Raw genomic sequence first — 21,634 nt, 5'->3', positions numbered from 1 at the left:
TCTCATCTCCCCTTCTATCATCCCTTTGTGTTCTTGTCTTCTGTAGTCAAATCTCCCTGTGCTTCCCTCTTTTAAGGACACTTTCAATTATGTTTAGAATCTTGCAGCTGAATCCAAGATCATCTCCCTATCTCCAGATCCTTAATTCAGTTTCACCTGCGACGTCTCTTTTGCCATAACATGTAACACTCACAGATTCCTGGGATGAGACCCAAGATACCTTTGGGGGCCATTATTCACTGTAACACACAGGGATTACAAACTCCAGCATCTACAGGGCCCTGGTAGCTTCAGAGGGAAGCAGGCTAAGTGTAAGGCATTAAGGAGAGATCGGGCCTATGGTGAACTTGAAAGCACAGGCCCCCTCTAAGGGAACATCTGCTACCTGCCTGGGTAGGTAGCTCTGGCTGCCTGGGGCTTCTTTAAGGAATGGGAGCCGAGATGTTCAGATCCTTCTCTTTCACAAGACACATGAGCTGTCTGGTCCATGTGTGGAATCTCCTGATCTTTAAATGTTAGAAATGACTCATGAAGAATAACAAAACACTGAAAGCAGAACCATGCCTCACCCCTGGGTGCGCACCCCCAGGTGGTGGGGTGCAGGCCTGTGCCCACTCCAGGTCGCCTCACCCCTCCCACCTCGGCCTCGCCCAACCCTTCACAGATGCCTTTGCTCTGGCCTCTACCGAGCCTGGGTGTGCTCAGCTCATCTTTCTTCCAAGACTGCAAACTCCTCCAGGGCGGTGGGACATCTTCCAGCAGGTTCTTTGGTATTCCCCACAGCCGTAGCCTAAGAGGGCAAGAAGAAACCTATCGCATGCCTGTCTGCTTGAGCAGAATTAAAAATGGACTCCACCTGCGGATCACTGAGCACATCGGTCCTTGACTGTACAAGAATTGCCCCAACCCCTTGCTCAGCCACAGATTTTTCCGGAGAGCAGGACAACAGGCAGAGCGGAGACAGTGATTTATTCCTAATCATAAACCTCCTTATGGCCTAAATCTGGAGAGCAGCCTATTGGGGCTTCAAGGATCGCAGCTTAAAAGTTTTTCAGGGCTTTCTGAGAAATGCTGGCTTTTTTTTTCCCCAGGTGGCTGGTATGAAACAGGCAAGCCCTTCTCCCATCTGGAGGGTTGAACACGTCTCTCTGCTCCTTGGAGCTTGGAGATGGTTCGGGTTCCTGTGTCCCGGACAGGTGGATGCTTCATGGCTGGTAGGGACAGTTCAGTCCTCGGTGCTTGGGACAGCACAGAGCCCTCAGAGAAGGAGTGGCAGCCCGCTGGGGACGAGGGAGGAGCCCACGTGCTCTCACGTGGGCACGGGGCTCTTCGTCCGCCAGTTAACTAATCACTTACAAGACAGACAAATCCACGAACAACCTCCTTATCATATGAAAAAGGTGAAGGGTTTCCTAATTTATTAATTAGTTATTAAGTAAAAAGTCACATGAATCCCTTTGCCTTTTGATCTTATGGAAAAGAATCCTCAGGCGCACTGATTTCTTTAGGATTTGACTTGCCAATTCATCCTTGATTTTTGGAACACCAGCAAGAAGGGGCCCCTAGGTCGGCACTCCTCCACTGTGACACTTGCCCCCAGGGCCAGGCCCTCCCCCACCTAGGCCTGTGTGTCAAAACTACTAGCAGTCCCAAGAGTGGGGTTTCCTGCTTCCCCGTGGCAAGAAGCCCTCCCTAGACTTCTGTGAAAGTTTCTACTTGGATCATTAGTTGTGTTTAGACCCTTGACCTGGCAGCATGCCCAAAGCTAACCCTTGATCTGGATGTTTTAAACAGCCTGCAAAGCTCTTAACTGACAAAAAAGAGAGAAGATGTCATAGGCTCCTGGGTCATGGACCTGCCAGTCCTCTTGCCGCCCCGCCGCCTCAGGGTCTGGGATGGTACGCTGAGCCTGAATAGGGAATACGGGGCCTGACAAGGACGAGTGTGCTGGGCCCAGGCGTGAGCAACAGCTCAGGATATCTGAAATCAGAGTGCGTAGTCAATGCGGCAGAGCTTTCGTCATTCAGAACTAGGTCCCAGAGGTGCACAGGTGACAGACAAGCCCCCCTGCCTGTCTGGGCTGGGGCCAAGGAACCACATCAAAGTCTTGATTCTCTCCCATACTTGACTCCTTGACCCTGCCCCTGCATCACCCTCCCCCTGCTCGTCTGCCTCTCATCTTCCATTCACCCAGCGCTCACCTGTACCCACCAACCCGGCACCTGCATCAGGGCTCCGGGTTCAGGAGAAGCTCGTGCCCACTCCCCACCCCCTTCTTTCCCCTCTCTCCTGTGCCAAGGCACCGATAAATACAGAGTGAGGCAAAGAAGGAGCTAAGGAACAGCTGGGCAGTCTTCCTGGAGTCTTCTCTTCCTCTCCTGCAGCTTCTCCCTGGCTCTGTTCTGCCTGCCCCCAGCGGCCACCAGCGCAGCCCACCCGTAGCCCCTATGCTATAGGCCCCAACGTCTTAGGGATCTCTTGCCTCACCTGGCTTGGTTCCCCCATGACACCGTCCCACAGCACGCTTGTATGTAGTTCTTCTCCATTACTCCTATTAATTTGTATGTAATTTTCTGATTCAATTTTTAGTTGCATTTTCCTCTCCTGTTTCTAATTCGATGTGAAGCTCCAAGAAGGTAGAAATCCTGTTATGTTCCTGGCTCTATCCCCAGTGCCTGGGGCCTATTTAGAACTTAATAAATATTCACAGAATGAGTGAATAACGAGTGAGTGATTTTATCTTGCCCTAAAGATGTGCCAGTGTTGTGCTAGGGGTACAGACGTGAATTAGATCTGTCCTCGCTTTTGAGTGGCTCGCAAGCTAATAGGGAGCAGATTTGTGGGAAGCCGACTTTCACTCAGTTTGTATCATCAATGCTGATGAGGATAGTGAGGGAGGGGGAAGACAGGCAGGGAGCAGGAAGCCATCCGTGATCTGGGAGCAGAGGAGGGGTGTTGCCTTTTGAGCTAAATCTTAAGAATTGAGTAAATGTTTTTAGGCAAGATACCAGGAAGTTACTGCCAGAGAGGAATTCCATGACCAAGTCTCAGGAGGGCAGAAGGTGAGGTGTTTGAGAAGCTGGCATATATAGGAAGAGTCTCTGGACAGGAAGAAGGTAGGGCTGGAAGAGACCCAGGTTGGGAATGGCCTCGAATGCTGGGCTGCTGGGTGGGGCTGCAGTGGAGTCCCCATGTGCTTCTGAACAGGGACCTGGGTTCACGTCTGACTTTGAGAACAGTGTCTTGAACACTGAAGCCCAGAGAAAGATGGAGAAATGTGGAGGCAAGTCCATTCCAGAGAGACCCTTTGTCCAAGCCATAAGCCAACCAGGCAGATGCCTACCCCTCCTTGTTCCACCTGCAGGTCTGGCTCTCTGGCCAAGCGCATACTGGGGACCTTTTCTGAGAGGTCTTTCTATCTCAGCTCAAATGATTTTGTCCATAGTTGGCTGTCCTGGGTTTTAATCTGTAGCACACCTTCATGCCGTGCCCCATCCTCTCTCTCTTGGAATGTCCTCTCTGACATCTGACTTTTTTTTCTTCTCTGCTCACTTACTACTCCACTCATTTTGCCACACCAATTATGTGTCCCCTTTAGAAATCTCTGAAAACAGAGACAAACAAATGGAAAAAGAAAAATCACCCCGAATGCCATACCCCAGACGTAACCCCTTTTGGTAGATTTGAGCAAGTTCTTCAAGCCTCATTCTGTGTTGGTGCCTAAACATACATATGTGTGTGTGTGTGTGTATAATATATATGAAATACATGTATTATATATAATAAAATATGTAATAAATATATAAACATATATCTAAATATATCAAAAGACATAATCAGCATTTTCTTTTCTAGAAAGCAGCAGACTTCCTCCACTCCTTATGATTGTATTACTATTTTTATGTGCAGCACAGGACCGTACCGCAGGGCTGGCTTGGGGGATAGGTGCCCCAGGGAGCCAGCGTGTATGGTTTCCGCATGATGCTGTCTCCCTGAGTTCAAGCGTGGCATCAGGATGCGGGTAAAGAGGTATATCTCCGAGCACCACGCATCATGTATTATTCAGAATTGTCAATAACAAGGCTATCATTTATTAACTATAGGCAGTTAACAATCACAGCTCTATTGGGTGGGGGGGTGTGAAAGCATCCCCATCGTAGAGATGACAGAAGTGAAGTTAATTGCCCAGGGTTGCACAGCCATGAAATAAAAAATCCCAGGGATTTGGAGGCAGTTGTCCGGAGCGTGTGCTTCCTGTCTGCAGCTTTTGTTCAGCCTGGCACACGTCTCTCAGCCTCTGGCCTGGCCTGCTGACAGGACTTTGATTAAAGGTGGAAGCTTAGAGACTCATGATGGGGATGGGACAAAGTGTGGGCAGTGGAACCTCCCCCGCCCCCCACCTGGTAAATAAGTAACAGCCAGCACTCTCTGGCGGGGCGGGGAAGCCCTGATTTGGAACATTTGTCCATTTCCGTAGTGTGAATAGTCTCACATTGGCTAATTTCAGGCCACAAACAAGATGTCACCAAACGTGGATTGGTAAGAGATGTGCTAGAGGACACAGTCAATGGCCTTGGCACCACACAGATGAAAGAGATAATCTCAAGGCATGCATAGTAGTAAAACATAGCGGAATAATCAGGATGCGATAAATTGTAAGAATTTATGACTTTGGCTTTTCACATGATTTATTTCACTGTAAGCTGATATCGTTTAATTTTTAATGATGGTCATGTGTAACAACTAGCTTGCAAAATTCCTGGAGCTGGAGCCCGCTCCAGCCGCACACCACTGCCACGTGGTGTCTACCTGTTAGAAATAGGAGCCCCTCTGGGTGGTTGCTGATCTCTGCCGGGGCGCCTGGGGTGGCCGGTGGACTATGGGCTGGAATTAGGCATTTAATCGTTCTCTCAGCAGGATGTCCTGGTGCAGGACACAGCTTACACAACTGTACATTATCGTCCCCGGGAGAACAGGCAACAGACACGAAATCAGCACTAGCCGCCACCACATCCGTCCACCAGGCTGAGCATATTCTCTATCTGTGCTATCCAAGATGGTAGCCACCAGCCACCTGTGGCTCCTGAGCATTTGAAATAGTTGGCTTGGACCACCGAAACACTGAATTGAATAGATAATATATATCATATAATATATAGAATTTTATGATCAATAGACATAACATGAAATTGACCCCCTGAAGTGTACGTTTCAGAGGCATTAAGGACATTCACCTTGTTCGACAACCGTCACTGGCATCCGTCTGCAGAACTTTTTCTCATCATCCTAAACTGAAACTCGGTGCTCATTAGAAGCCAGTTTCCCCTTCCTTCCAGTCTCAGTGTCCTTTCTATCTCTACAAAGCTGACCACTCTCTGGTCCTTCTCGAGGTGGCATCCTGCAGTGTTTGTCCTTTGGCGCCTGGCTTTTTTCACTTAGCATAGCGTCTTCAAGGCTCATCTGTGCATTAGCCGGTGAGACACTGAATTCTTCATTTTATTTAGTTTTCATTCACTGAAACCTAAATAGCCTCACGTGAGTCGTGGCTGCTGCATTGGGCGATGCGGCCCTAGGAATGTTGCTGAGAAACTGTTGGTTAAGATGGAGGCCAGGTCCCAGTCGTGGGACTTGTGTCCTGACTTTTATGCCTGTTGACCATGAGAGCTGAATACAGGCATAGTCCTGGGAGTCAGGACGCGGGGGACAGTGCGTTTGAGGCCGAGCTGGGGACCACTCAGAGGACTTTACACTGGCTGGTGTAAATTGGGCTAAGCTAATGCAGGGCCATCGTGAAACTCTTATCTCCGGGGGAGCTGGTGTAGAAAAGACCCGGGCTTCTGTCACTTCTCTGTTCCAACTTAACAGATCCCCTGAAAGACACCCTCCCCAGCAGGTGTGGTCTGTGGGGGCTCCATGATATTCCCTGCAGTTTCAGCAGGGGCGAGGCTGGATCCTGGTCCTTGCCTGGGGGTGGGTGTGGGGGACAGTCAGGAAACCGAGAACCTGGGCTCTCTCCGTGCTCTGGAGGGGAATTGGTGGGGTTAGTATAGGAGCAGCCAGAACCTGGGCGTCCAGTAGGGCCTTGTTCTAGAGATTCCCGGTGCTCATGTGCGCCCTTGAAATTGCCTGTGGTCAACATGAGTCATCTACTCACCACCTAGAAAGGGCCGAGGCTGGGAATGGATGTGAGGGCTTGGAGGTTGCAAAAGAGCAGAGACAGTTTTAAACTATATCTACCTTGGATTCTAAAGTGCAGCAGGTCAGCCAGATGGGAATTTGAATCCAGATTCTATCACTTGCTATTTTAGGTAACCTTGGGCAAGTCCCTTCGTCTCCCCGAGCCTCTGATGCTTCATCTGGGAAAGGGAACTTGAGGGTTACCACGACGGTGAATTTAGACACCACGAATCACATTTAATAAGCTCCAAGTCCATGACAGGGGACACTCACAATGATTACGAGGACTCCCAGTTTTTAACTGGCTAACCAGATGACCTCCAACTTCCCTTGGAAGGCTGTAGACCGACGTGTGCTTCCTGAGCATAGGGCAGAGGGCGTCCTGAGGCTTTTCTCTGAGGCAAAGGAGAGCCACAGAGACCCTGGACAAGCCTGCAGAGCCTTCTGGAAAATCACCTCTTGGCTCTCCCATTTCAGCGCCAGCGGAAGGCCCTTCCTGCTGTACATGGGCCTGGCCCACATGCACGTGCCCTTATCCAGAACGCAGCTCTCAGCAGACTCACAGGGCCAGAGGCCATACAGCGCGGGTCTCCGGGAGATGGACAGCCTGGTGGGCCAGATCAAGGACAAAGTTGACCACACAGCGAAAGAAAACACATTCCTCTGGTTTACAGGTGAAGTAGTCCAACCCAGCCAGCTCACTGAGATCTAATGGATAACCCTGCCCACCCCTGCTCTGAAGAGCAGAATCCGGCTGAGTGATCCTTTTTCACGGGGCAGGGGGCTTGCTTTGAACTTGGCGTCCTGCTAGTGTTTTTTGGCCTGAGTGCCGAACACCTGCCCACTGGGGCCTCCAAGGCTGAGCCGCTGGGAGAGTTTGCAAAGAGAGCAGGTACCCTGCCGGCCTCTTCTGTATTGAGTTAGGGCCATCTGGGCAGTGACTTTGACATTGCAAACCTGTGTAGTCCTTGAGTGGTTCTCAGGTTCCCTCCTCACCGTCTTCCCAGTCCCAAAGACTCCAGTCGCTACCGGTCACCAGGTCACATCTTCTGGATGAGTGGGCTGAACTAGAGAGCTGTTGAAAGGGCCTATCCAGGCATTGTGGGTCCTGGATGCCTGTCTGGAATGGGGGCAATGGTTGCAAGCCCTGCTCTCAGGGAAGGCAGAGACTCGGGCCAGGACTCTTTACCATCTCTGAGCCTGTTTCCTCACCTACAAAACTGAGCTCACGATAGTGTCTACTGCATAGTGTGTTGGACGATCATGAGATCATGTCGGGGAGGCGCTGGGTGTCCCCTAGGCGCTCAAGAAAGAGCTGCAGGGCTAAGGACAGTTATAAAACTATATAGAAGATAGTAGTATCGAAGACAAGAACGTCCCCCTGGGGCTAACTCGGGGCAGGGAAAGCGCACCTCTCTGAGCGCCCAGTAGAGGCAGGCCTCTCATGACAGGTCATTCTTCAGGGGCAGGGATCGTACTTGTTTTTACAGATTCTTCTCTGACTGAGACAGGGATATGGGACCAGGGAGAGAGAATTGGCAAAAGCATCCATGAGCCTATTGATCGCTACATGTTGTTTCTTTTGGTTTCCAGGAGACAACGGTCCGTGGGCACAGAAGTGTGAGCTGGCAGGTAGCGTGGGTCCCTTCACTGGATCTTGGCAAGTTCATCAAGGTAGGGACTCAGCTGGGGTTGGCGCCTCCTACTGGGGATGCTGAGCCCAGGCTGGCTGTGGGGTCTGTCTCTGGGAGGATCAGCTTCTCTGCAGGCCTTCTGGCTGGCCATCATTATGAACCCCAGAAAAGCTGTTCACCAGCCACCAGCTCCTGGGGAAGAAATCAACGGAGAGATGAGAGTTTCTACTGAGCCTGACCACCCCGCATCCCACCACCCCGGACTCCCTCGGGATGGGCCCTCAGTCCGACCTTCCAACAAATACACTTCACCTTGACTTTCATCCCACTGCCCTTGCTTGTCCTCCTTGCTTCTTTTCTTTCCTTTTTTTTTTTTTTTTTTTTTCAGTCACCCCTCCGTCCATCCAACTAGGGATTCATTTCATCCATTTAGGAAACATTCAGGGCATAAATATGCAAGGTCTTTATACACATTATCCCTAAACCTTACAGCATGGGAAGGTGGGTCTTAACACCTCTATTTACATATGAAAAAGGAGAGCCTCGGAGAAGCTAATAACTTGCCCAGGGTCACACATCTTGTGGGGGGGCAGGCTTGCTCCCCAGGTTCAAGTCAGTGAGCTCCCCGCTGCACGACCCTGCCTCTTTCCACTTAAACCTCCCTCAGCTCAGTGCCCATGTGCTCTGGGAAAGCTGCCCTCCAAGGACCTCACTTTCTAAGACAGCTGCTGAGCTGGGGACAATTTGGCAGTAAGGACCGAAGGCTTGGAAAATATGCCTGTTGATGCATCAGTTCTTCCTGATTAGCCAAGTGCACAGTAATAGATGTGAAAGGATGGTCATCACATGGGTTTTTTAAAAAAATAGTTGGGCTTTACCCAACTGTCCAGCGAGAGAAGAGTACTTAAGGAAGTGGTGATAAGCACATTTAAGGAAATTCTCGGGAACTGCTGGAATGATGCATGTTATTGACCTGGAAACACTTGTCTTAAATACTTCTCAGTGAATAAAGCAATATATAAAGTTTGATTTTATTATATGAAAACAAGCATACTAATCCTCAGGATAAGTCTTGAGAGAGGTATCAAAAGTTAACAAAAAATTACCTTTGGGTGGGGGAAGGAGGGTTTATGTGTGATTTTTTTTTTTTTTCATAACAAACTGGTCTTATTTGTGTCCTAAAAAATTAAAATAAATCTTTTTGAAGCTGGTTATATCCAGGGGATTCGAAGGTGGGCTTGGGGGGATTCCCCCCTCCCCAGGCTGGGCTTTCCCACTGTCCAGCCTCCTGGGCTATGGCTTCCACTGTCTCCAGGTCAGAGGACGCACACTGCTTTTCCTGTTAGTCTGGCGGAATATCTGTAGTTACCTAGAAACTAGAATGTTCGTGTATCTCATGGCTGGTGGCGAGAAAGAAGTGCTGACCATTGTCACTTTCAACCTGCTGTCGGTCCAGTCAGATCCCCCGAGAACTTCACAGGTGACGCGTCTGTGGCCAGGTCTTGTTCCTGGAGCCTCGAGTCGGGTGTCAGGAGAACTGGGTGCCCCACTCCCTCCCGTTCTGTGATGGGTCAGCTTCATTTTCACCTGTTGTTTCTCTCCAAACGTAGCGACCGCTTTGACCAGTCCCATTCAGGAATGCTCTCCGGAGAAACGGGCAGGAAAAGCTGCCAGGCCAAGAGGAGGGTATAAATGTGCCTCGTCGTTGCAGCGGTAGGCTGGAGAGATGGGGCGGGAGCCGGGAGTGGTTTGCGTTAGCTGAGTGTAATTGCTCCTCTCGCAGGCCAAGGCTACTGGCTGCAGTGTTCAGTTGGAAAGCCTGAACGAGCCTGGAATCAGGACTCTTGAGGGTAAAATTCCAGAAGGCTATGGAGATCTGGCTGGGGCGGGTCGGACTGCATCAGTAAGTGGCTCCTCTGGAGATAGCTCTCCTTTCCCTAAGAAGTTGACCTCTGATCTCCTATCTAGACCAGCCTTATCTTGTCTCTCTCCCCTTTATGAGACAGTTTTGAAATAGTGAGTTAGGTATCGGGATGGGGCATGGGGCTCTCTTCTTTGAGGGAAGTTCTTTGCCACGTGAGAAACACAATTTTGAGGGGCGCCTGGGTGGCTCAGTTGGTTAAGCTTCCAACTCTTGGTTTTGGCTCAGGTCATGATCTCAGGGTGGGGGGATTGAGTCCCATGCCGGATTCTGTGCTGGGGTCAACAACGCACCTGACTTTAAGGAGGGACGGTCTGGAGCAGTGTTTCCCATATTTTAATGCGCAGACAGTCCTCTGGGGATCTTGCAGTTCGGACTCAGCAAGTCCGGTGTGGCCATGGACACATTGCATTTCTAACAGGTTCCTAGGGGACACTGAGGTGGCTTGTCCAGGGATCAGCTCCTGGAACCACCAAGCCTGAATATCCATGTGGAAACCATATGGGCCTAGAACTTTCAGATCGAGACCAGTAGTTGCCAGACTGTGGTCCCAGACGCGCAGCAGTAGTGTGACCTGAGAACTTGTTAGATGCGTGAGTTCTAGGACCTCACCCTGGACCTACTGAGTCAGAAGCTCTGGGGTGGGATCCTGGCAATCTGTGTTTTACCATGTCCTTCAGGTGATTTTTTGATGCAGATGAAAAACCTGAGCCCCTCCTGTCGAGAGCTACCCTGTCTCGTATGCCAGACACCCTGGCCACACTTGAAGGGCTCGGAAGTGGCTGATGGCTGCCATATTGGATAGTGTGAATAGAGAACATTTCCGTCACTGCAGGCAGTTCAGTTGGACTGTGCTGGGAGCCTCCACTGAGGTGGGAGATTATAATCCTGGATAAGGACTCCAAGAGAAAGGGGAGTGCAAGGGCATCTCGCTCACCAGGGAGGGAGACAGGAAGGGTTTCCCCGAGTGGTTTGAGTATCGAAGAATGAGTAGGCCACAGCTAGGGATTCGCAGGGGAGCTGCCCAGCAGCTGTGTTTGTGTCTGGAGCTTGTAGGAGTGAATAAAGCAGGGGGAGACAAAGCCAAAGGGAGAGCTGAGGCCAGGGGTCAAGGGTCTTTCATTTTCCTTCAGACCATTTTGGCCTTAATTCTAAAGAAACGTGGAATCTTGGAAAGGCTTTATGAGTAAAGGCGACGTGATTACATTTTATAGACTCTGTAACAGAAGATAAACCCTGTTGATGTGTACGGTTCAGTGGCGTGGAGCACATTTGCTGCGGGTGCGGCCCTCACCTCTGCCCAGCCCCCGGCCGTTCCCTCCCCCAGTGAAAACTGCCTGTACCTTCAACACTTGCCCCACACCCCCATCTCCCAGTCTTCCCAGCCCCTTGTTGAAGTTTAGAAGACCTTTCTTATGCCCGGCAATGTCCCTGTATTCAAAGAATGCCAGGATAGGAGGACACCTCAGCAATCTTTATCCCAGCCACCCGGTCGGCCGCACAAGGAGACCAAGGCTGAGCAGGGTGGAGGGCTTTCCGCAGCCAGCAATTGGTCAAGGGGGCCATGTCATTTGACCTCCACCAGTTCATTACTCAACCTGCCTGATGGTTGTTACTCATGGCCTGTTATACCCGGCTAACTGCTCAGCCTTCTGGAAAATCCTGCACTGCTTCCTCGGGCCGCATGGTCATCAAGGAAAATATCTTTGGCCCCTGGAATGGTGTGAATCTTTCTGAATCTGCGGGAGGCAGAATAGAGAGGTGTGGGAATCCAAGGGCTTTGGAAGCCCTGTTGGGGCTCGAATCTTGACTCAGCTTAAGAGTCCCTGACCACTGGGCCCCTCCCCTGGACAGCCCAGTTAACTCCCCTGTAAAGTGGGTTGTAGACCCTGCTTGTGCGTGTCCTTTCCTAACCCCCGTGATTCTCCATGTCTTCATTCCCAGCTGAAAGAGACTGGTCAGTGTTAATGTCTAGCCCCACCAAAGGCCATGGGCAACTTAAATAACATACGGGTGACTTTCCAGTGTTCTGAGCTTCCGTCTTGCTCTGAAGCTGGATTGCGGTCTTCTCATTTCATACTCTGGTGAATTTGGATCTTTTTCCTTGGAGCAGCTATTTTAGAATATGTGTATGCCAAGGGCCACCACAGGGTCTTCAGCCCAAGCCCGTTCCTTGTGGGATGGTTGGTTAACAGTCTGGAAGCTAAACTGGTCAGTATTACTGTCTGGTCCTACCAGAAATAGCCAGTAACATCTGATGATGAAAAATGAATGAGGTATCTCCAGGAAACAGTCGGACTTACCTGTTTTTGAGAATATGACTTCTTCCTCTCTGCTGCTCTAGATGTTGCTTTCACATAGGACCAGAAAATGGAATTTTTCACAGCTAAAGCATGTGTGTGTTGTTTTTCTGATCAAGCAAAGCTAAACTAGTCAAGTCAAATAAAATGATAATATTAATAAATTTTTAAAAAGAGAACACTCTTTTTTGGGGGCGAGGCATAAACACGTGTGGCTTACTGTGTGCCTGGGGGGCGGGAGGGGTGGTGCACAGTACTGAATTCTTGGTGGGGAGGGGGCCGGATGCCATTCTCCTCTTTTCTCAGGAAAGCCTGAAGGTGAACTTTGCCTGGGGTAAACACTTCCCCTTCCTCATTCTCCAAACCGGCTTCCCGTCTGGCTCCTCCACACCCCTCCTCCGCCTCCCTGCTCGGAATGCTGCTTGGGGGGCTCCGGGAAGTCAGGCAGACCCCTGTGTGAAGGGACGCGGCAGGGGGGCTCAGGTCACGGGAGGGAGGCTGGGGGTCCCTCTGGACCACCTGCTCCTCATCCAGCTTCCTCTTCAGTGGGATGCCTGCACATCTTGCTGCAAGGGGCCGGTCTTGAGAGCAGATGGAAGGGCGAAGGCAGTCAGTGTTTTCGCAACAGAGGAGGACAAACAGTACCCAGAGCCCTGCTTCTTTCTCCCGTGGCCAGCCCGCTACGTCAGGCCACGCGCTGTCTTCCCTTGTTCCTGGGGCCCCGGGCCCCCCTCCTTGTCTTCCCTTTCCTTTCCTGGCCAAGCTGCCTTGCTCAGCTGATGGGATGAGGCAGCGTCTCCTGGAGCCATGTCTTTGCCCTGTGCAGGAGTAAAGATGCTCCTCTGGGCTTGGCCTGCGCCCTGCAGGGGTGAGGAGAAACTGGACCAGGGAGCTGGGGACAGAGCAGAGCGCTCCTACTTTCTTCCAAACCAAGAGGTCCTGAGGGGCATGCCCACGGCTGACACAGAGCCCCTCGGCCCCAGTGCAGCCCTGGCTTCCAGCAGCCGGCCCTCCCTTCCCCACTCCAGACCTATTTCCTACCCGGGACAGAACCAGCACCTTGTTTGTCCCCTAAGTGACTGCTCCTCTGTCTGGAAAATCTTTTCTTGTTTTATTTGAAGAGCAGAACTGTTCCTTCCTCCCCCTTGGTGATGAGGAAACATTCTGTTGAATTTGGCATCCTCAGCTTCTAGGAGACCTTGGTTGTTTGTAATTTGATGCTATCAGGTTGTTGCGTAAGCTTTCCCACTGGGAAGCAGGCTCCGCATCCTGGGCCTTCTGTTCCGCTTGGGGCAGGGGGTGGGGTGGAGAAAGGTCAGAGGTGGGGCTGGGTGAGGGAGAGAGGGACACGGGATGCTGGCTGTTGGCTCTGGTTGGGGCGGGGGGCGTGCAGAGCCAGCTGGTGGAGACCCAGTGGAAGTCAAATTGTGTCTCCTTCTGGGACATTGGCCACCGGGCTTGGAATGTCCCCATCACCGCGTTCAAGGCCACCCCAGGCCAGCCAGAGTCCTCCGGCCAAACAGAGGCCGGTCTGCCCTGTGTTTCTAGAAAACTAGTATGCTCCGGGTATCCTTGGCAAGGACACATACTTATATTTAGAAACGAAGCCTTCTTTAGAAGGTTATAGAATGCGCACTGCTCAGGACAGGCACATCCTTCTACCCGAGTCACGAATACAAGCACCAGGCAGGTAATATAAACGAACACATGTTTGTTTTTCTAAGTTGTGGGCAGTGTTTGGGATTCGGTAAACTGGAGAGAGGGCCCTGTCTATTGGCATTCAGAATCAGTTCAGAAAATACTGACCCTGCCAAACCCGACTGTCAGAGGGCTGAATGCAGCGTGTGAGCTGCCAGCTTGCAACTTCTGCTGTTTTTCTCCCTGTAGGTAGTTTTGTTTGTTTGTTTTTGTTTTTTTGAGCTTTTTTGGATGGCGTTTGTCAGGCGCTTCCGGCAGGCACTATGCCAAAGGACCTTGCTCAGAACTTTATGTACATTATCTTTTTTTTTTTTTTTTAAGATTTTATTTATTTATTTGAGAGTGCGCCTGAGCAGGGGGGAGGGGCAGAGGGAGAGGGAGAAGCAGGCTCCCTGCTGAGCAGGGAGCCCGATGCTCAACCGCCTGAGCCACCCAGGGCCCCTATACGCACTATCTTATGTAACCCACCACCCCATGAGATAAGCACATCCATTTTTCCCCTTCACAGCTGAGGAGATCAAGTCTGAGGGAGGTTAAGAATTCTGTCCAAGTCCACACGTTGAGAAGGGAAGGGCAGCCAGACCTGGCTGATTCCAAAGGCATCCTCCTACTTCCCTCACTAAGATTTCTCGAACTCTGGTCCTCGGACCACTGGCATCCGAATCACCCAGGATCAGAGCCCCCACTCTAGACTTAACTGAGTTAGAATCTCTGGGGGCCCTTCTGGGGCTTCTCTTATACTGAGAACTTTTCGAACCTACTTCTTCGCCAGGCTGCCTGTGTGACTCACTGAGGCATGGCGGGGTGTCCTTCCGGGGAAAGACGTCTCTACTCCCCAGCTTGGGGGGGTGGGTGGGCAGTCTTCCTTGGCCTTCCCTGTCCTCAGCGCGTCATGGAATGCCGCTTCACTTCCGCAGCCAGGGAAGAACAAGAAAGCAAATTCATGAATCATGGATCTGTTTATGTTTTGGTTGCTGAGGCTAAATATTTATTGCTTTAAGTAAGAGGTTCTGCCTTAATTAGAGTCATAACTAACCACAAGGGCACTAGAATGTGTTCTCACGACCATAAGACATGCACTTCTCCCTAGACAGCCAAATGTCACGAACACTTGTGATGTGCTGGTGCCACTGGTCAAAGTCTTAAATAGGTTTATCTGAATTGATGGGTAGCTTTTGAAATCAAAAAGTGTGCAGAAGTTTAATTTGAAATCAGAAAGTGCCTAGAAGTTCAATTTATGGACTTAACCATTATTCTTACTTCCTGTAACTAATAGGCTTACATTTATGATCCTACAGCATAAAGGTATAAAGGTGTGGGCAATATAAAACTTACCCTTGGGGCACCTGACTGTCTCCGTTAGTTAAATATACGCCTTGCGCTCAGGTCATAATCTCAGGGCCCTGGGATCGAGTGCTGCATCTGCTTCTCCCTTTCCCCCTGTTCATTCTCTCTCTCACTCACTCTTTCACAAATAAATAAATAGAATCTTTAAAAAACCCCAAAACTTACGCTTAAAATGCATTTAAGCCACATCTAATTTTGAAATGCACTGTGTCCACTTCCTGACTTTGCCCCTTGCCCTCCTTGCCCTTGTCCTACCTGGGCACTCTCCTCATTAAGTCACCAGGAGAGCTTTAGAAGACGTAAATGTCCAGGTACTATCCCAGGCAAATTAAGTCATAATTTCTGGGAAAGGAAACTTGGCTTGGTTCTTTTTTAGAAGTTCCCTTAGGGATTCTAATATGTATTCAGGGATGGGTGGGAGTCACTGTCCTAGAATAATGGGTCAGGGGCTGGCTGTGTCATTAGACCTGGATTCAAATCCTGAGTCTGGCATTTGCTAGCTGTGTGACCTTTGGCCTATGACTTAACCTCTCTGAGCTTTAGTTTTTTCATCTGACGAATGGGGATAATCGTGCCTTGCTTGCAATGTTGTCATTAGAATTAAATGAGATAATGCAGCGAAGCACTTAGCATTACACTTAGAGGTACTGTAACTAGGTGCTCAGGAAGGGCTTCATAAATACTGTTACTGTAATTATTACATTTAACTCAGAATGAGTTCCCATTAGGGGGAGCAGGTATCACTGCAGAGTACTGGGGGAGCCAGGGGCAGCTATCCTGGGACTCTGCTTTATCTGGTGCAGATAAACCGAAGCAAACACTGTTAGATGTTTCTAATAATCAGACGCCATGACTCTGGGGACCCACCAAAGATGCTAGTGGAATCTTTCTAAAGTTTGTCCACCTAGCAGTGCCAATGAGATACTCGAATTTACAGCAAACAATTCCACGTTGAGGGGGATTTAAGAAAAAAAATTGTCTAAATTGAAGTGTAATTCACATACCGTGTTCTGTTAGTCTCAGGTGTACAATGTCATGATTCAACAAGGGGGATCTTTTTTATAATTGGTCACTCATCCTCTGGACTCCTTTAAGATAAAATTCTGCTATGGGAAGAGGTCTGTGGGCCTGGGTAGAATATGTGTGTCTTTCTCTTAAAGCTGGAAGCCACGCTGCAAACGGCCACTGGCTGGCCAGTCCCGGCAAAACAGAGGGGCTCGCTCAAGTGGTCATACACAGCCATCCTCTTTCTCTTAACTCCGGAATCTTTCCCTGTGGACTGTCCAGTCTGTTGACCCACAGACTTTTTATAGCTGGCTGGGTTCCTCCTAATCCCTCCAGCTTTCAACCTGCTGCGGAAATAAGACAAATGTATTGAATGATATATTTTTTTTTTCCCACTGAAAACCGAATTAGGAAAATGAGTTGCTTGAAAAAAAAAAACAACACAAAGGTCATGGTGCACAGCAGAACCCCTGGTGGTGAAGGTCAGTTAGCAAAAGCATTAAGGAGGTGCTAGTGCGTCCTTCTGGAAACATGCTGGAGGCAGAGACCTAGCCCTGGTGCCCGAGCCCATGGCTGTGCCTGCCCTGAGCTCCTGCCCTCCGCATGACTGTCCTCGCAACCCTTGCATGAAGAAAGAAGCATGGCTTGCCTCTTCCAACTGGGGGCTTAACTTGTCCTTTGCATCTGACCTCAGAGATGAAGCGAGTCTATTTGAATTTTGTGGAGTGTGGATATGCAAATACACAGTCCTCCTATTTTCAACGATCTGTCCCCCGACCCAAGCTTCCATACAGATGTCCCTCCCCGGGCCGGGGGTGGAATTATCTGCAGGGCCCTAGCACGTGTGATCGGGGATGCTTCCTCTCTGCTCTTTGGCCTTGAGCTGCAGCATGAGTTATGCATTCCAGAGCCACGTGGGAGTGCAGTTCAGGCTCGCTGCAGCTCTGGATTCCCTGTTCCATGTGCGTAAAAAATGGAGAGTGGGCTCTGTACGTCTTTATGGGAGGGGCGGCTCTCCACGAAGAGCCGCGCACTTCGCATTCAGCCTGCCGCTTGGTTTCGAGAGTCCCACACCCCTGAGCATAAACAGCCCTGTAGACGTGAATTGTTTTATGTTTGTTTCTTACTTCAACACTTGGGGGACTCCAAAGCTGGTTATGAGAAAATCCCAAGAATGCCGAGCATTTCCGGTGGGGTGTGCTAGGCCAGGGACTTCAAAGGTTCTGTGCGCAGCGGAGTGAGTGCAGAGCTACAGACGCCTCGGTCTTGTAGCCCCCTCCCGCCCATCATCACCGCTTTCCTCTCTGCGCCCGCCAAACATGGGGAAGTTGCATGACCTCGGTATGCGTGAGCCACATACGGCGTTTGCCTTGGAAGGACTTTCCACACGCTAACTTTGTGGAATCCTTGGCTCAACTAGGATGAGGGTGGGGTGTGTGTGGGAGTGGTGGGGATGGTCATGGTTAATTCAATGCTACATGAATTCAGGATGTTTCCATAAAACATGACCTCATCTCTTCCAGCCCGCTGGTCATCATCATACCAGTGGTCACTTTTGACTTCGTGGTTACGAAAATAATTCCTTTAGTTACCAAAGTGGAAATTCATAGATTGCACATAGAGTGTTCTTACCCCACCCAGCACCCACCCCCCCAAGAGGCAAGAGGTCGGAGCTATTACTAATGCTGTCTCCATAACATGAGAACGACTCATTAACTCAAGGAAAAACAAAGTGAAGTGAAGTAAACCAAAATACAACAATAAAATCCAGGCCAAATCAGTTGTTGGGCGTTGATCAGATCAGATAGCTGAGGGAGTGTCAGCCTTCCTTTCTTTTCAAGTAATTGTCTTTCTTTTAAAAAATCCTAAACAGTCACATGATGATCAGTAGGGAGAAACGTCATTTTTATTCAACCTGTTTGTTAAATATGTACCATGTCCTTGGGAGTCTGGTGGAGTCTCATGATGGGGAGACACACCGTCAGCAAGTCAATGAAGTAACCAGACAATTTAAAGTATTAGAATTGTCCTGAAGAAAATAAAGGGATGGGGTTCAATAGAGAGTGACAGAAGCGACCGTGTACCTACGTTGAGTCCAGGACAGCAAAAGTACAGAATGGAGATGTGAGCTAGAGGAGTAAAAAGAGCTGGTTAGAAAAGAAGTCCTTTGTTTGCGGGAGTGATCCAAAACTCTCAGGGGGCCTTTAGGGAAGGACCGTGGTCCTAGAGAACCAACTGTCTGTGTCCCGTCACAGGGGGAAGTCCGGCCAAGCAGACCACCTGGGAAGGAGGGCACCGGGTCCCCGCTCTGGCTTACTGGCCCGGCACAGTCCCCGCCAATGTTACCAGCACCGCCTTGTTAAGGTAAGAGAGCTGAACTCTCTTGAGATGTTGGGATGTGGCAAGAAAATCACGGACCAACGTTGAGCAGAGAGGCCTCCTTGGCCACGTGCCTTGGGCAGATGCTCCCAGGTACCCCCCAGAGCTCTGAGGGCAGCTCCGATCTCCCTGTAGGCAATCCCAGGTGCTAGGGAGAGCAGCAGTGGCTCTTTTGGAGCCATCCTCTGGAGATCACGATGGAGTGAAGAGGGGACTGGGTGGGTTTTGTGGCTGTGACGCCGAGCCAGGGTGGTGGTGTCTGCTGTCGCAGCAGCATCTGCCCTTTGGGTCTGGGCTCAGCGGAAGGGAGAGAGTAGACCGTTGAAGCCATTCCGTTCTCAGGGGGGTAGGGCAGGTGGCCTCAGGGGGCCCGTGTGAAGCCAGCACATCACTAGCCATGGCGGGGGCTCTGTGTCCACCTGTCCTGGAGGGGAGGGAGAAGGAGGTGAGTCCATTCCTCCCTCCGGGAGTGAAGCTTCTCCAATGAGGTGAGTTCACGGGCTGCTCCCTTTAGCAGAAGGATGACCGTGAACGTGTGTGTCTCCCACCCTCACCCTCACCGCCTGATGAAGGCAGACCCTGGAGGCCAGGTCTCTGGGCGGCCCGCAGCTGTGCTGTGCCATCCCGAGAGCCGTTGCCTGCAGCTCTCTGTAACCGACACTTATGATGGGAACTTGTCACTCATTCGGATGGGGACTTCCTCTCTGTGGTTCTGCTCTGTATTCGCTGACAAGGGGGCCTGGGTGCTGCTCATGTGCTCAGAGCTTTGCGTCTGGTTAGAGACAGATGTGCGAGGCTCTTCCCTCAGCCGAATGTGTCGTGGCCTGAGGAACACAGCCTCACAGAGGAAAACAAGCTTCTTGGGCTCCTCGCAGCATCCCCGGACCTGGTGGGGCGTGAGGAGAAAGACTGAAGCTTAGGGGAAAGCAAGGGGTGGGGGGAGGGGGAGGCGCCATCCGTGGCAGCCTGGGGGCCCCCAGGACTCCAGGTGAGCCCTGTACAGTATAATCAGGAGGGGGCAGCGTGCTGTTGGGGGCGACGGGGGAGCAGGTGTGACAACAGCAGCGCGGGCTGCGGTCTGTGATGTCAGGCCGGCCGGGACGAGGGCCAGAAGAGCTGCTTTTTATGGGGCTGACTTGGTGCATCTGGGCCAAGTGTTCACAGGCTGGGCTGCACATGCACGAGTCACCGGGCAGTCTCTCGAGTCCCACCGCTGAAAACCAGGCACGTGCTTCTCATCCGAGAAGGGTGTTTGCACCTAGGGTCAGCCATAGCACCGTGAAACCATCGTCCCTCGCATTAGTGATTCAAGGCCTCAGAAGGGACAACTGACTTTGGGAGTAGTTTGGTTGACTGAAAAAAGCGAGTCTTGGCACAAGATAACATTTGTCTGGGGACTCCGGAGTTTTAAGCAGGACAAGACTGATAAGGCCCCATCAGCTCCCCGCAGGATATTTTGGGGGGTTAAAGTTGGCCTACTTGTAGCCAGAGAGTTTGTCCCCATAGCATCACCCCCTTGCTGTTTCCCCACCTGAATCCATCCGTGAAAGCTGACTTAGGTGGAGTGTCCTTCCTGCCAGGGCTGGCCCCCGTGGCTCTTGTCCGTGACTCCTTCAGGGTCCGCTCTAAGGAGAAGAGCCTCACGATCCGTCTTCAAGAAACTGATGAGAATACTTCATGTCCTTGGGCGCCTGGCCAGGCTCTCACTCCCAGAGTGCTTAGCACCTGGGCTACTACCAGATTCCTCGAGGGGATACAGAGCTTCTTCCATGACAGAGAGAACTCCACAGAGCCATCGAGAGCTAAGGCCAGAGTTCCTTAATGCCTCGGTTCTGGTGGCCCGGAGCTGTGATGGGGAGAGACAGGTTGATCTGAACACTCATGAATACAGAGAGCAAAACGTGTGTTGGGGGAGGGGGCACGGGAAGAGGGGTCCACGCTTACTCCATTGGTTCCCATTCAGAGACACTGTGAATGTTCCATCGCATACCCATGTGACGTAACGAGGTCAAAGAAAGGTCTCACACATGTCCTGAACCCCAAAGCCCAGTGACACAATTACAGAGTGAGGGGAATTCCTTTACTCAACAGATATTTATGGTTGGGTCCAGCTGTGGGCCAAGCATTGCTCTAGGGACCAGGGATGAAGCAGTGAGCAAATTAGACAGAAAGTTCCTGATGGTTAGGAGCTAACCTACCCTCAGGAGGCCAGGGCTTTGGCAGCATCCATAAAAAGGGCCTGGTGGTTTGAACCTCAGACTCTAAGGCGGGACAGCTCAAGCCTAGCACTGTTGACATTTTGAGCAGGATCTTTCTCTGCTTGGGGGTGGTGGGGGGGGACTGTCTTTTGCACTGTAGGAGGTTGAGCCGTGTCCCTGGCCTGTACCTGTTAGATGCCAGTGGCCCCTCCATCCCCAGCTGTGACCATCAAAATGCCTCCAGGCAGCACCAGATATGCCGGGGAGGACAGACTCGGGCCGGCTGAGCGCCAGATACAAAGAGGCGAAGCTTGTGCTCTGCATCTCTGAGCCAGAAGCCTGCTGTCTCTGTTCAGAACAGAACATCAGAGATTCCTGCGCCGCGTATAAGGAGACCAGATCTCCTTTGGAAAAACAGCTAAAGGTGCCATTGAGGCATGAGAGCAGGTAGCCCCTCTTGGGTTACCTGCAATGCCGTCAGTTGTGTGGAAGGGTGATTGGCCTGCTACTGCCCTGTCCCGAGGCCCAGTCTGGGAGGCCGGAAGTCAAAGCCCTGAGAAGACCGAGTTCACATCAGCGTGCTGTGGTTTAGATGTCACCACGAGGGCAAGGTCTAGCCACACACTTCCTTTCAGAGTACCCCCCACTTCCCGTGGGCAATGGGTGGTGGAGCTTGGGGAGGGAGGGGGGCTCCTTGCACCCACCCCTGCCCCAAGCCGAGCTTTGCTAGGGAACGATGTGTGTGCTTTGTGGTGGGGGCTCCTGACACTCGGGGATGCCTGTGTTGCCTGGAAGCAGTGCTGTGGGGTTCTGCTGGCCTCTAAGGGGGACCTGAGGCAGGGGCCTGGGGGAAACTGCAGCTTCTCCACCATTCGCAGAGGGGCTCAGGCCAAGAAGGGGTGCGTTCCTACTATTCCCAGGGCTTAGCCAAAGGATTTACAACAGGAAGAAGCTTAGAACGAAATGCTAAAAAGG

The 21,634-nt window shown here is 51.1% G+C and overlaps 1 protein-coding gene across 1 annotated transcript in view; it reads left to right on the top strand.

Moving 5' to 3' along the window:
• Positions 1 to 21,634, top strand: part of LOC111158150 (arylsulfatase G) — a 63,793-nt gene that overhangs the window by 30,867 nt on the left and 11,292 nt on the right. The window contains exons 6-8 of the mRNA XM_022520035.1: positions 6,655 to 6,851; positions 7,771 to 7,851; positions 18,338 to 18,446. Coding sequence (XP_022375743.1) covers positions 6,655 to 6,851; positions 7,771 to 7,851; positions 18,338 to 18,446 — 387 coding nt within the window. The remainder of the gene's footprint in view (positions 1 to 6,654; positions 6,852 to 7,770; positions 7,852 to 18,337; positions 18,447 to 21,634) is intronic.

The sequence above is a fragment of the Enhydra lutris genome, unplaced genomic scaffold (assembly GCF_002288905.1).
Source record: "Enhydra lutris kenyoni isolate GAN:26980312 unplaced genomic scaffold, ASM228890v2 scaffoldscaffold57, whole genome shotgun sequence".
Taxonomy (NCBI): Eukaryota; Metazoa; Chordata; class Mammalia; order Carnivora; family Mustelidae; genus Enhydra; species Enhydra lutris.
Note: the sequence above shows the minus strand (reverse complement) of the source record. Positions and strands in the feature narration are given on the sequence as shown.